General features: G+C 38.6%; 1 protein-coding gene across 1 annotated transcript; it reads left to right on the top strand.

The window, feature by feature from the left end:
• Positions 1-945: 945 nt before the first annotated feature.
• LOC116288756 (Golgi reassembly-stacking protein 2) lies at positions 946-7,184 on the top strand. The gene is made up of 11 exons (XM_031695581.2): positions 946-1,098; positions 1,283-1,363; positions 1,662-1,758; positions 3,175-3,222; positions 3,556-3,614; positions 4,164-4,250; positions 4,861-4,950; positions 5,030-5,070; positions 5,326-5,440; positions 5,946-5,994; positions 6,158-7,184. The coding sequence occupies exons 1-11, from the start codon at positions 1,036-1,038 to the stop codon at positions 6,745-6,747; spliced, it is 1,320 nt and encodes a 439-aa protein (XP_031551441.1). The 5' UTR covers positions 946-1,035; the 3' UTR covers positions 6,748-7,184.
• The last annotated feature ends 8,377 nt before the right edge of the window (positions 7,185-15,561 follow it).

Below are 15,561 nucleotides of genomic sequence, written 5' to 3'. Positions count from 1 at the left end.
TGAGTGTTGGTCCGGTCGAGGCTTGAACCACGACCTCCCGCACAACAGACCGACGCTCTTACCAACTGAGCTAGCCGGGTGGCGGTATTGCCGTGGCAGTGCATATATGTGTATGTAATATATACATAGATAGATGTGGCAGTGCGCCGTGTGGGATGGGCTCGGATATCAAATAAGAACATGCGTAATAAGTAAATTACGAGCCTTAGATGAAACGACTGAAGGCTCGTAATTTACTTATTACGCATGTTCTTATGTAATATATACATATTTATTCGTTTTACAAAAATTCCTATAGTTTTTGTTCGCTTTGTATATACTGGGTAACCTGCTCTGCAAGGGAAGCCATTTCCTGTTTCGGGTTCTCCATATAGCTCTTTATGCTGTGTAAAACCATTAAAGTTTAAAGTTGAAGTGTAGTGTAGTTCCTGACGTTACATCCTTTCTCCCTCGCTTCTTTTTGTCTATTCATCCCGCATCCCTCAGGAATCCCGTTGCTCGTCTGTTTGCACAGATAGGCCAGATGACTTGAAGAAAAACGATTAGCTAATCAAACCGCCAATAGTGTTTTAGGAAAAAGAATCAATTCATCGTCTTTTCGTGTCCAATGCTTGATATGCAGGCGAAAAAAAGAAAAAAAAAAAAAAAAAAAAAAAAAAAAATCGCGGACGAGGTATTGAAAAATGAAGGGAGAAATATCATTTAGCGAAGATTTTTATTAAGATATCGGTAGCTTAAAAATGATCACGGAAATCATGCATTGCGCGCCTAGCCATCACCTAGTAGTTTGATTTGGGTTTACTGTGTCAGAGTGAACTTCTGACTGTGTCGAATCATCCCGTATCTTTTGTGAATCCCGTTGCTTGTCTGTTGACAACAGAGCGTTTTAATTAAAGTTTGATGGGTTTCCTGTGTCTAATCATCCCGTATCCCTCGGGAATCCTGTTCTTATTGCACAGCATGCTGGGTGAATAGCCTCACTTGGTCCACGTCAACATTGGCGGCCATCTTGAATAGAATAAAGTAAATTTCAACATGGGAGCAGGAACATCTACGGAAATCCCTGGAGGTGGAAGCGAAGGATACCACGTTCTACGAGTCAGTTGATATCATTACATTCATCCTCTTTTGAAATATATTTTTTGTGATTTTGACATCGTTATTTGATCAATGTTCTCCTGATAAACAGACTTGACCGACCAGACGTGTAGCTGATCCAAACTTTTAAGCTTATATAAGCTAATTTATTACTAATAATTTTGAACTTCTCGACTTGCTTTAGGTTCAAGAAAATTCCCCTGGATATAAAGCTGGTCTGGAGCCATTTTTCGATTTTATCGTATCAATAGAAAATACTCGATTGGTAAGTTGTGTTGAGTGTGTCTGCAATTCATACGTGGACTAGATATAATTAGTCAAATGAAGTACCTAGATACCTGCATAGTTGCTCTTTGTTAGAAAGTAAAGCTGTTTTGGAGTGTCGCATGAGTAATGTTCAAGGAAGAAAATATTGTAGAGGTTAGACTAAGAGACACATACTACATGTACGTGTAAGCTATTTCTGTGTTATTCTCTGACTTTCATGTAGTTTTACCCTCTAATATTACATGTGATTTATTACTGGTTGTGGTCAAATTAATGCATTATGTTTTGATCTCTAGGATCAGGATAATGAATCTCTCAAGGAAATATTAAAGAGTAATGCAGAAAAACCAGTGAAAATGTTGGTATATAGCAGCAAGACCCTCAAAGTCAGAGGTAAGGCCTTGCTAGTAGATAAGTCCTCTTGCTTTAAATAAAGTGCATTACAGGATTGGATGATAAGTGAGAAGACTAGCCTGTAATTTGTGATGTTGAACATGGTATCCCTGAAGATGGCCACCAAAAACAGTAGACCCTGCCAACTACATTCTCTGTTTTATTTATTCAGAAGAGTTAGAAAAAGTTCTTCTCTTGTGTATTATTCTTTGTTCATATATTTTATGTGACAGAGCAGAAGCACCATTTTTTGCCTATTGTTATTGTTAAGGACTTCTATTCTTTTTTAAGCTCAATATTTTGTAAACATGCTCTTTTGGGGCCAAAGAACAAAATATCAAAATTTAGTGAATGTGATGCATTGTGCTTTGGGAGAGGTGATATTTTGATCAGTAGAAAACTCGCAACAGTGAAGAAAGAAATGAAAGGCTTATAGTTTTGGCATATAGGTTCCAGTTAATATAAGAATCATGAAAGTAGCGGCCTTGTTGTTTTTCTGCTCTGCCATTATTCATGCTGAACTACTACACCATTTAATACCAAGAGATAAAGGCTGATTCAAAGACTTAGTAATATGTGTTTTATAACTCACTGGCAAATGTACTACCACTGACTCCACTCACTAACTGTAAAATTCATGAATAGTTATTGAGGGCCTAAGCCAATCCAGCTTTAGAAATCAGGTCACATGAATATCATGTGAACCCGATACAAACCTTACAATGAAAATGCTAATTAGATATAACCACTGGTGGATGTATACTGTTCTGATACAACACTAGTTGTTGTATCTAATTAGCATATGAATTCAAAATGTCCAAAGGAGTTATGAATTATTCACGGCAATTCACAAGTTGTTTACAATATTTGAATCCGTGTTGTATCGGCCATACAATTGTATAGCCGATACAACACAGCCACTCATATCGCAGACATTACTTATAAACACACATCCATCACTCAACTAACAGGGTGAAAAAATAGAAAACCTGGAAGAACAAAACCCTCATAACAAGGGAGAGAAAACACATCAAACAAACTCCACTCGCATGTGGCTCAGTCGTATATCAAACCTGTAACCCCAGGTGCAAACTTCATACATAGTTGGGAGAGTTAGCACCATACATGTAGCAGTGCATGGGGCTCAGTCGTATATCAAACCTGTAACCCCAAGAGCAAACTACATACATAGTGGGGAGAATCAGCACCATACATGTAGCAGCCCATGTGGCTCAGTCATATATCAAACCTGTAACCCCAGGTGCAAACTACATACATAGTGGGGAGAATCAGCACCATACATGTAGCACACATACTACTTACATTATATTTGTATTAATGTTTAACGGTCTACAAGGAAAGGCTGTTTTTGTTTACTTCGTATTTTATACCAATGTTTTTTAATTTTCCATTTAGAGGTCAGTATTACACCCAGTAATATGTGGGGTGGACAAGGTCTACTAGGTAAGTCTAGTGGGAGAAATGTGATAATTACCCATAAAATGGATATTCTTATAATATAATGAAGATACAGTATATTAGAGTTGTACTGTATAATTACAGTAAAGTGATAAGTATTTAACAAATGAATATTTGCTGAGAGAAATTTTTTTAGTATATGTGCAATGTTATTTTAGACTAGAATATCAAATAGGAGACCACATTCAGGGTAGAAAAAAAAAACATTCATTACTGACTTCTGCTTAGATGATCAGCAAGTAGTCAGTTTGTAAGATAAGGTAAATATACATGGTATAATCTGGTGCATAAGGTGTACAATGATTGTCTTTTCACCAGGTGTGAGCATACGGTTCTGTTCATTTGATGGTGCAAATGAAAATGTCTGGCACGTCTTGGTAAGTAACCAGTCTTTATATGATAAATGTTAACAATGCATATTATTATCAGGTCTAAAATTACAGCTAGCCAAATTAGCCAAATTAGTTTTAGGTATGTGTCATACCTTGTTTCTGGCTCAATTTTACTGGTCAAAATGACCAGCAAGGCAAAGGTATAATACCTGGCAAGTTCCAATTCCGTCCAAACATTGTCCATTGACTGGTTGATATTTTTGATCCTGATTATGCCCAAGCTTTGCTGGTTATATGAAGGTGCATGTTTCTTTGTGATTTCATCTACTGTAGTAAGGCAAAAAGACTTGCTTTATGCATAAGTATATATCAGTGCATTTAGAGGAGTCATATTATACATCTGGCCTGGTAAATCCTTATTCAGTGGATAAGCTGATGCTGTCATCCAATAAATTTATGGACTGGATAAAATTTATCCATTGGATAGTGCTATCCACCCTGCATGGCATGATACTGCATGGCAGACTGATGAATGAATCTGTAGTTGTTATATTCTATATTTATTTGTATATGTTATGTTATATATTTGATTAGGATGTTCAACCCAACTCACCAGCAGACATTGCAGGATTAAGATCCAACACTGATTATATTATTGGTGCTGATTCTGTGTTGCATGAGGTAAGATATCTTATTATTGTGACATTGCAACCGCTTGACTGTAAATGAAAAAAAAAAAAAAACAAAAAAAAAAACACCTACTAGGAGGTCTAGAACGCAAGACACAGGTTTTTGAGTGTAGAGTGAATTAGATTTTTTAGATTTTTAATGTACAAATCACACTCTTAGAAGCTTAGTAGTTTGCTTTTTGATTTAAATAATGTAACTTTCAAGATGTTGATTGATTCAAATTCTCAATCTGTTGATTGTGATGATACATGAACAGTATGTGATATACATGGGAAGCACGGGTGGCATGCCCTGCTAATGAGCCGCCTCTCACCAATGCAGCCTGAGTTCGAGTCCTGCTGATCTCGATGTCGTTTGTGAGTAGAGTTGTTTGTTGGTTCTCTCCTGTGCTTTGAGGGTTTTTCTCCGGTTCCAGTTTTACTCCCTCCTCAAAAATCAACTTCTAAATTCTAATTCGATCTTTGGGCTTTCACCTAGTTTGGAGCCTAGCTCTGTTGTGATTGTTCCACTGCTGTGATACAACAGCTAAAGCTTAATAGATTTTAAAAAATAGATGTGTATATAACATGTAGGTTTCATTTTTCTGTTTTTTAATTTTCAGTCGGATGATCTGTTCCAGTTGATAGAATCACACGAAGGAAAGGCTCTTAAACTTTATGTCTACAATTCAGAGACTGATGGTTGTAGAGAGGTGAGTATTTTCTTACCTAGGTAGTTCTCCACTTAATTATCACAATAAAGCTGCAATTGAACATTTGTGTTTTTTGAAGGTGACACTGACACCAAACAGTAACTGGGGAGGTGAAGGAAGGTATGTAAGACTATTTGAATGCAAACTGTAAATGAAATTAAAGTAGTATCATGACTCTCCTATAAGTTTGATTGGGAGAAATCTGTCAATATTAGTATAAATGTCTCGTGTTGTTACATATATATCAGTCTTGGATGTGGTATACTGTAGGATATGGTATTAACTAATGTCTTGTGTTGTTACATATATATCAGTCTTGGATGTGGTATAGGATATGGTATTAACTAATATCTTGTGTCGTTACATATATATCAGTCTTGGATGTGGTATAGGATATGGATATTTACATAGAATACCACAAAAAGATGAGGAATCTCTTCCACCAGTATCTGCCTCACCTCCTGCACCATCAAGTGATGGCTTCTCAGAGGTTAGTGTTTAATCTTATAAACACACATGTAATGTCATATGAATCAAACAAGAAGTCTAAACCTTTTATGATTCAAGATCAATAAGCCTATTATTTAACACATGCCATTTTTTAAAGCATTTCATGCACTTATGGTTATGTGAGATAATCAAGGGTAGGTCTGCTCTCTACTGTACTCCTCTGTCTACCCCCATAAAGTAACTGCAGCTACATGTAAATTAAGGGATTTCAGGTAAAGGTACCAGCCCAGTGGCATAGCAAGGGAGGGCAAGGGTGAGGGCACGTTCTCAATTTTAACTAAACCTGTTGATATCGTGGGTTACGGTTAGGGTTAGGAAATCTAAAGTTTCAGGGTATTGGCAGGAAAAGGATACATTCTGTCCACTCTATGGCCAAGACCTCCCTATGCGGCCTCTGTCTGAGCCATTACTGGTTTCTCTATTGGCACCACTAAAGAAGCATACCATGCAGTGTTGTTTCTTATGTCATATTCATTATTTTGCAGGTTCCATTGGTTGGAGTTACTACAGCAACAACTACTCCACAACATACAGGTAAGGGTAAGGACTAGTGGTTAGTGTACTGTGACAAGTGTGTATACAATGTACCTACAGTACATGTGTCATGTTCAAGAGTCATATCTACACTTTACGTGAAGGGTACTGCATGCCAAGTAAAGCATAGATATTGAATAACGAAACATTATTTTCCATTTAGTTCTAGATCAAGGGATGGCATCTTTGAACCTTGAATCAAGTACAGCCAGTGCAGCAATGAATCCATTTAATACAAGCCTCAGTACTCCAACAACAGTAGAATCAGCATCTGTATCTAGTGCACCAGCATTAGTCAACTCTTCGACTCAGCCGGCACCTGCTCCAGTGCCGCTATACCACTCACCACCTCTTGTTCCGACCCTTGTTGGGGAAACACCCGCTAAAAGTGAAGTATCTACACCACCAGCCCCATCAGCTGTACCCCTGTATAACACACCTATGATGTCTGCTTCTACCCCTCCTCAACTATATACTGCCCCAGGTGTGCAGGCACCATCTCCCGTCAATCCTTATGCCTTTCCACCACAATCAACTGCAGCGACAAATATCTCTCCCTTTGCTACACCAGATGTAAAATACTCTACACCCGGTGGTAGTAGTAGTACAGTTACTGCCACTCCATCCCAACTACTCACTGATATTACAGTAGGAGCTAAGCCAGCACCATTAATCCCTGGGACGTCTGCTGTCAATGGTGATGAAGCTGCAGTATTACAACCAACATCATCCCCTCAAATCCTTGCATCGTAATTTAAAAGATAATGTTTTACATTTAATGTCTGTAAAATAAGATAGAATAGGTGTAGGAGTTGTTTCTGTCTCAGTTTACTATCAAGATATTCCTCTGTATTACTGATGAGAATACATTTTTATGCATGTGTTTGAAAGAGAAAGATGAAATATTAGATAATACCAGCCATGTGTTCTGTCAAGCAGGGATTTCAGAGTGTTGCGTATAAAGGATTGCATCAATAGCCAGAAGTTATGTTTTTGGTTTAACCCAAACAGTTAATAACAAATGCATATTGGCAAGGGTAGCAGAAAAACCTCACACATGAAGTCTTCTCTTCGCTTAACTGTTAGGGGCTCTAGTATTAATTCATTTGCAAATGATATATTATTGCATTTAAAAATATATATAATAGAAACTGAAAAAGAAATCTAATAAACTGAATTCGTTATTCTAATGAGGTCTTGAATCAGTCTGTGCAGAGAGTATTACTCACTTTTAAAACAACTAGATCCATCCAGATCAGTCTTCGTTTCTTGATGGAAACTCATTCCCAAGGAATGAAATTACTAAAGACACCCCGGGCACGTTTTTTGATACGATAAGAGAGACCCCTTGCATGATGTGACGCCAAAACAGCTCGATTTGGAACACACACACACAAAAAAAAAACAATAGAATTTCAATCTCGTGAGAATCGGAAACCTATTGTTGTGTCCTTCGAATTGAGCTGCATCCTAACGTGCTGCAAGGGGTTTATAGAAGGAACTCGTGTTTGGTAACATGCTTGATGTATGCACTGCGCATGCTCATGATGTGATTTACAATAACCGTAGTAACCGACTTGGTAACGCTATGCAAGCATTATACACCCCCTCCATTGTATCCCACAGATAACCTAACTCAGTCTGTGTCCTATTCTGATGTAAATTTTTGATTAAAGTGCTTATGCCACCTAACTTAATATTTTCAGTATTGATTCCACATAAAGTGAATATTTGAATGGTAAAAGAATTTCATATGATTTGAGTGATGCTTCTTGAAGATATCAATATGCTAATGAGTGTGATGTCATTTTAGGAAGTTGAGTTTGCTTCTCATCGTTTTTAAATTGCCGCTACTGACAACGAGCTTCAGATTATATATCTTGGTGCATCTATAAAAATAACGCGATAAGTGGACACATTGCTTCGCGTTGTTCGTCAAACTTTTTCAAAAGGCGCCAATTAAAAATTCATTAAAACTGGCAGAGCAGGTGGAATACTTGTACATTATTTTCCTATCAATCTCAGTTCCCGGCAGAAGAGTGAAATTAGGTCATATTTTTATATTGATTAGAACTGCCGAGCCGATCGAAGTCTAATGGAACGAGAATCGAATCATTGAAACAAATAATGACTGTCCCGTGGTCATACAAAATGGAGGTATGATATGAACTAGATCAGTTTACAGTCAGCTGATTTCAAATTTGTTTGCGGTTCAAGACTTAATGTCACTATCTCTGATTATTGCAGCTATTTTGGTATGCTTTTTCGCTGTTCTGTTCAGCATTACAAGGTAAATATTCAAACATTCACAATCAAATGAAGGAATAACTCTGGTCCGTTCTAACATGATCTTGTATCGAAATAATTCAGATAAAATATCAAAGCAATTTCCCCCCTCTTTACTGTTTTAAGGGATCAAAGCATGGGTGTGTAGAGCGGTGAGAGGGCTCGCCTCTCATCAATGCAACCCGGGTTGGGTATTGTATGTGAGTAGAGCTGGCTGGTTATACTCTGTGCTGCCAGGGTTTTTCTCAAGGTTCTCCGGCTTTCCTTCCTCCTCAAAAATCAAATCCTAAATTCCAATTCGATCATAGAACGAGGGCCACAGGTTTGTTGCCACTGGCTATTAAGTTCCACCCTCATAAAATAAGGACGATTTATTTATAGTTTTATCTTGTTATTTGTTTATTTATTTTTAATTGAATTGAATTACCTGTTAACCTTAAGTACGAAGGAAATGTGTGCAGAGCAGGGCGGAATAAGGGAGAGTCCCTCTTTCGGCCCTGGTGCGGAAACAGGAAACATTTCAGATTGAGTTCCACTCGGATGGGAAACACACAGCCGGCTTGACTTCCCACAGAGTCTTTTACTCGCTAGTCTAATGACCATTCGTTTGTTAGGGATAGACTGTAGAATAATATGCATTTTGGTTCTTTTATCAGTCATCTTTGTTAGTTGATATTGTCACCGGGGTTTCGGAAGTTCATTTATTGTGTAGACGAATCGATTTTCAACAGCTCTTCCTTTCGTCACATGCTTTTTGTTATGCTGTTGATGTAAAACACTACATAACTAGCTTTTGACAAAGCAACCCGAATTGTATACTTGAAAAAGTAAAATATGCTATTTAAGTCAGAAACCGTGAACACTTTTAAGTCTAGACTTAAAACGTATTAATTATTCACTATATTTTCTTTTCTTCTTCTCAATTTAGTTTTTAACTTTTGTAAAGAACAAAGGATTAATATATCAAAAGGAAAATTATTCTGTCTGTGATCCCTGGCATTCCCGTAGCTAGCTTCTAATGCATTGTTTCTTTATTTCCTTTTATACTTTTCCACAGCAGCTGGAGCAACCACAGGTTAGTCAAAGGTTTAAAAAAAGTTCATTTTCCACTGAAATACTCAAATATATTCCCGACCTCCCTGGATATATTTGGTGTAGTATTCAATTGCCCTATTTCACTATGACGTCACATCAAAATAATCTATTGTTTGAACGCAAAGGATCATGGTCGTCGTCGGAGGTCAAATCAACGCAAATTCACCGAAAATTGTTCTAAAACCCGTATCAATCCACGAAGAGAAGTAGAATAGCCAGCAAACACTCAGAATATTTTTTTAGTACATATCAACACATATTATATCTGAAAACCAGGCTATTTTAGATTAAACTGTTTCGCTAGGAGCAAATTTTGTTGAATTTTCTATTGGATTTGGCTGACTACTTTTGAACGTCCGATTTGAACCCACGATGTGCACGTGCTCAAAAACCGCTGAATAATCTTCACGAATTTATTGAAGAACCATACACGTTTTGAACTTTAAGAGGGCAAAACCCTCAAATTTTGTACGGTACTCTTATGTTTTTTATCAGCTTGTTCGAAAAAAATTCCTAAAAATCTAGCTTGTATTCATTTTTTTAGGAACAGTTGATTTTTCTAACACATGAAAAAATAAATTTTTGTAGGGATTTCAGTGTTCGACTGTGAGAGTTTTTGAGAGCATTGTAAGGAAAATATGAAAAATCGATGTGTTTCTTTGCAAATATCCACTTATTATTGTAGAAAAATACACTAGCCGTCGTTTGTGCAATCTAAGGGATGGACCATTAGATAATTGAGGGGGAGGGGAGGGGGGTTTGAAGGAATTTTGGTTGCATGATTTTTTTTGGATCAACCCTTGCACACTATCAACTCCTATCTGTGAGTCAGGCATGCCCTGACTTAGATCAGCCCAGAGGTTGTTTCAGGGTTCTGTCTGTGAGTTAGCAATGCCCTGACTTAGATCAGCCCAGAGGTTGTTTCAGGGTTCTATTTGTGTTATTTCTGATCTAGATTATGATGTGACATTAAAAGAAAATAGTTCGTCGATTTCACACGTATTGGTCACGCAGAAAAGGATCGAAGGATTCACGTTCTGCTTGTGGTTCCGCCTCTTTGAGAAGAAAGGACAACGTGTAATCGTTTCATTGGAAGAAGTAAACAGCACTACTAACAACTCTATATCTCTTGTCTACCACGACCCGAACGTCCTGCAGCTTCACTTTACTAACCAAAGTGTGTAAGTATCACGTCTTGTTTAGTCTTGTCGATGATTATTAGTCTCTTGGGTCTGAACAATTCCTAATACATACAGTGGTGGTTTACTCCAGGTAATACTGAACGTGCCATACATTCACCGTCTTTCTATTTCACATTTGTCTGATGCATCACTTAACTGGGTATTGTTTATCCTGATAACTGTTTAAGTTTACTCCAGGTAATACCATGCCATAAATTCCCTGTCTTTATATTTTACTTTCTATTGTCCCTAGAAATGTGTCTGTTCCTGAGCTGTTTACTGGTGAATGGCACCACACTTGCGCTGCCTGGAATACAACCCATGGAAGATGGATGGTGATGGTAGACGGTGAAATACAACAATCTTGTAATGGATTGAGCAATTATTCGTCTCTAGAAAATTATCTGACGGTTAACCTCGGGAAAAGAAGCTATTCATCCTCGACGTCTCAAGCGATCGATGAATCATTCAGAGGACAAATGAGCAGCTTTTACTTCTGGGAATATGAAATACTCATTCGTGATATGAGGCAAATGTTTAAAGTGTGCCAACCACAGCATGACACCAAATCTACACTTGGATGGGATTCATTTTGGGGAAACATGGGACCAAATGCATCGACACCATCACGATGCCACAAAAAACGTAAGCTTTGACTTTCATTATTTATGTATTTTTAAAAGTCTTAAGCAAACAACGACACTTTTGATATTTGGCAGTTTTAAACCAAGCATGTTTCGGCAGGTTTGACTGCCATCATATTTTTATTTTCTCTCCTATCAACATTTATCAGTGTTATATCCAACACCCATTTTTCAAAATTGCCTAAATGCTCAAGAATCAGAAAGTGTGATCCAGCTGAGTTGCTTGGTATATAGTTTGTACGCTAATGCTAAGGAGGGGTAGAGTGGGGCTAACAATGCATGGGACGGAGCTAAAAGGAAATTTGATAGGTATGACTAAGTAACTGTGATGATCTTTTGTTTTATTATCAAAACCAAATAAATGCTTCCCTCTACTATTGGTGTGTTAGCGAATCATTTCAGTTCGCGCATGCTCACAGGATCCGTGAATCTGGACCCTTTACTGAATACCATGGAAGAAAAGCATGATTAAAGACTAAACCTGTCACCATTCTACCAGCACTTTGTGTGACAGAGGTGGGGGTTTGTAAGAGGGAGCTGGTAACTAAATTTGTTCTCTATAGATGGTGTAGGGGTTATTTTTATATCTAATATTAAGCTACTTAGATTTTCAACCCTCTCTCCTTAAGAATTGCTTGACCCTTATATCAAACATTCAGTTGTGTTGGTCTTGGCTAGTCGAGGTCATCGCTACTATGGGTAAGTATGTGACAAGGCTATTTGTTCAAAACGCCCTAAATCCTTGCAATTTTCTCTTCTAGTTAACTTGGCCAGAAAAGGTACCACCATTCCTGCACAAGCACACCCTGTTGTGGATGGAGATGTACGTTCAAGCTGTTCCAAAATTTCGCTACTCTGGAGCTCGAGAGCGACGGTTAAGATAGATTTAAACACAAGAGCATTGATAAGTAAAGTGTTTATTAGCTTGGCTTCGACATTAATCCAAAACCTTCAAATAGAAATATTAGTGTCCAACCATGCATCTTCGGTCACGTGTGGATCTGTTCAAGACATGATCTCCGATCAGTCAGGGGTCTTCTACTGCAACAAACCCTTGAACGGGACTAAGCTGATTATCAACTTTTCAATTTATTCACTATCATCCCGGAAGCCTATCACATTATGTGAGGTGCTCATATATGGAGAATACGGTAAGCAAATATTGATCGAAAAGGAAACAAATTGTGCAACTTTGTGTCTTTCTATGCATTAAGCTAGTTTCTATTGCGTAACATTTCATGAGGGCAAAGTAAACGCCCAGACTCACGGTGCAACTTTAAAACAGTGAAATCAATCTTTATGTTTGTTACAGTGTTGGTAAAAAATGAAATGCAATTTTGTGTACCTCTTTCTAAAATTAGATAGCTGTCTTAGTTCATAATATCTGTTGTAGCAGAGGCGCTGCTAAGTTGTAACGCTTCAAACTGTCGGCAGTAACTCTGCATGGATGGGACAGTAATTAGCACGTGTATATGTACGAGCCTAAATACCCACCATTGATTTGGAATACGTCATCGTAAATGCATACGTTTTCTCAACTTTATCTTCGATGTTCTCCAAGACTTATTAGTGATTTGAGAAAAAAATCTAAAATTTGTTTCCTCCCATTGGCTCTAGGCCGTTAAAAAATGATTGCGGCTTTTTCTTTTTTTTCTTTCTCATTTATTATATACTTTGTACTCTTACTTATAACGTGCAGTTGGGAATCTGTCTAATTCAAGACTCTTCGGTTATTTATTATTTTTGTACTAATTTGTAAATGTTAAAAGGTGCACAAAACAAAATATAATGTCATTGTCACTAACATTCTGTTTGCCTTTCATTCAGACGGCCTGCTACCTCTGACTATCTTTCCATTGTCGAACAACTCTCAAAAAGTCACCGAATTTAAAGCAGAAAACTTCCAACTCCTTTATCAACAGAATATTAAGTTTGGTCCAGGAATAGCTGGCGAAAAGAATGGCTCATCTGTGTTTGAAAAAAAGAGTACGATAGAATACATTGTTGATCAAGATTCAATTGCAAGTCAATTTTCGTCAGGGTCCTTCTCGATGTCTGCTTGGATTAGCATCAAAGAAAATTCTAGTAAAGCACACATCGTCGGATTCGTAAAACAATTAGTAAGCCATTCTAGTGATGCTACCCATATATCTCTGGTTTCGTCCAAAAAAGTAAGAGCAGTGTTTGGATCCAAGGGCTCAATACTGTATGACACAGTTACTCATGAAGGATATTTTGACTTCCAAAATAATTTTTGGTATCATTTGGTTATGACATACAATGGAGAGTCGAAGGAAGCTTCGATGTTCAGAGATAATGAACAACTATTCGCCATGACACAAAATCTTACTATACTGACATCAAATAAGTTTGTAATTGGGTCAGGGTTTATTGGAAAGATATCGTGTGTTGAAGTATGTGATCAGGCGATTCACCCTTTGGAAGCAGGACGCATTTTCTACAGGTGCCTTGATGGACAACCGGGTAAGATAGCAGCAGTTAGGTGGACTCGCGAAGCGCCGGCATTGCCAAAAATCACAAGTCGAAAAACACCAGGGGGGGGGGGGGGGGGTGGGTTTTTGGAGGTCGGTAACCCGCGGAACAGGGGGTCTTGCGCGATCCGCCGGCAGCGCGAAAGGTGCCTAACTGCTGCTCTGTTGGGGTCGCAAATGGAGGGAAAGATATTTGTCGGATATACGATGCATGAATGTAAGAAGTTTGTTAACGACTTCTGTGTGGTTTGTTTAAGACCTAGAGTCGTCATACCCAAGCCAGAATCCTTTTGGTGTTGTGGTAAAAAAATGCAGATAGAGGAGGATACGTCAGCACAGTGTTACGAGTGTGGTAAGAATATTCGTAACGCGGTGCCAAATGTTACCAAAGAACAGTATTACGCCAATGGAGGTCGCACGAAAACGCCATATAAGAGGTTGAAATACTTCAGGGACTGGATGAGTCATATCCAAGGCTTACATCCGGTGTATTTATACACGCGGGAGATTATGGACAATTTGGAAGAGCCAACCCCACAAAGTCTACGAAAGACATTGAAAAAATTAAAGCTAGGGAAATATTACAAAGCTATTCCCTATCTTTTGTCTGAAATTACCGGTAGGCGTATTCCTCATGTCCCAGATATGCAAAGGGCCGAGTGGTTATTCTGTCGGCTGGATAAGGATATTCCTTATTACCCCGACGTAATTTACGAAATATTTTACAAAATAGACTCCAACCACCCCCTATTAGAATGGATTCCGAGAAGATGAAATGTGCAGTCGAAATCCCCCTACGTTCTTTTCAAAGCAGATGTCTACTGAGCGAGTTTTCTTTGGAGCTCCTCTTTTGCCTCTTGGTAGATCTTTTTGCGAGATTCCTTGGACAGATCTTTCACGATGGTTTTTTTATTGCCCGACTTTAATTCGCCATATTTCTTTTCCTCCGCGAGGATCAAAGAAAACTCCGTGTCGTCTATGCGGCGGTCCCGCAGAGCCTTGGAGACCAAGTCGGTGATGGTGTTAGCCTTTGCTTTTGCCAGGGCTATATGAGTGTCGTGCTTGGATATCTTACCGGACAATTGCTTTATAATGCCTGTCGTAACAGCGGAAACAATGCCGCAGACGGCTCCAACGCTTGCCAAAGGAATGCCGACTACCATTCCCGGACCCGTTAAAGAAGTAGCAACGCCGGTGCCGGTAAGCGCCACAGACATGGAGCCGGAAGTTATCGCGATTTTATGTAGTATGCTTCGGGCTCTGGCGTACTTTTTTCTAACCTCTTCGTAGTGTTTCGCTTGCCCTTCCAAGTAAGCCAGTATTAAGTTCGCTTTATTCAGACGAAAGTTCTTGGCGTTTAATTCGTTAGGTTCCTCCTTAGGTAAATCAGGATAAAGTGGAGGTGCTGATGGTATAACATCCATTATATACTAATGTACGACGCTTTTGGGAATAACGTAGAGGGGCAGCCACATCATGACAACAGGGATTACTGGAACTGGAGGGCCTTTAGGAAGATGTTTCCGCATGCAGACCCTAGTATGTTCGAAAGAAGATCCGATGGGATTTACTTTAACGGCTCCAGAATGTACAGCAATGCAGACTTGGAACATTCGAGGCTGGAGCAAGTAGGCAATCAGGTGCAGCGATTGACGATTGTACGCCCCGTTCATGAAGAAAGGCCACCAAAACCCAAGCCTACACCGGTGCATCAGGAAGCTCCACCTAATTTTCCAAGGAATCTATTAATGACCAAGGAAGATTATCCATTTTACGACGCTGAAGGTGGTGTAAACGACTTTGAAACGATGGTAACGTTCCTGAAGATTTCAGTGGGTAAGCAATCATTTGACATAGTAGTAAGGAATA

This window comes from Actinia tenebrosa, unplaced genomic scaffold (assembly GCF_029948245.1).
Source record: "Actinia tenebrosa isolate PJP-AT-01 unplaced genomic scaffold, QUT_ActTen_1.0 PGA_scaffold4__44_contigs__length_22323623, whole genome shotgun sequence".
In the NCBI taxonomy this organism is placed as follows: Eukaryota; Metazoa; Cnidaria; class Anthozoa; order Actiniaria; family Actiniidae; genus Actinia; species Actinia tenebrosa.
The sequence above is the reverse complement of the archived record's forward strand: the minus strand, read 5'-3'. Positions and strand labels throughout refer to the sequence as shown.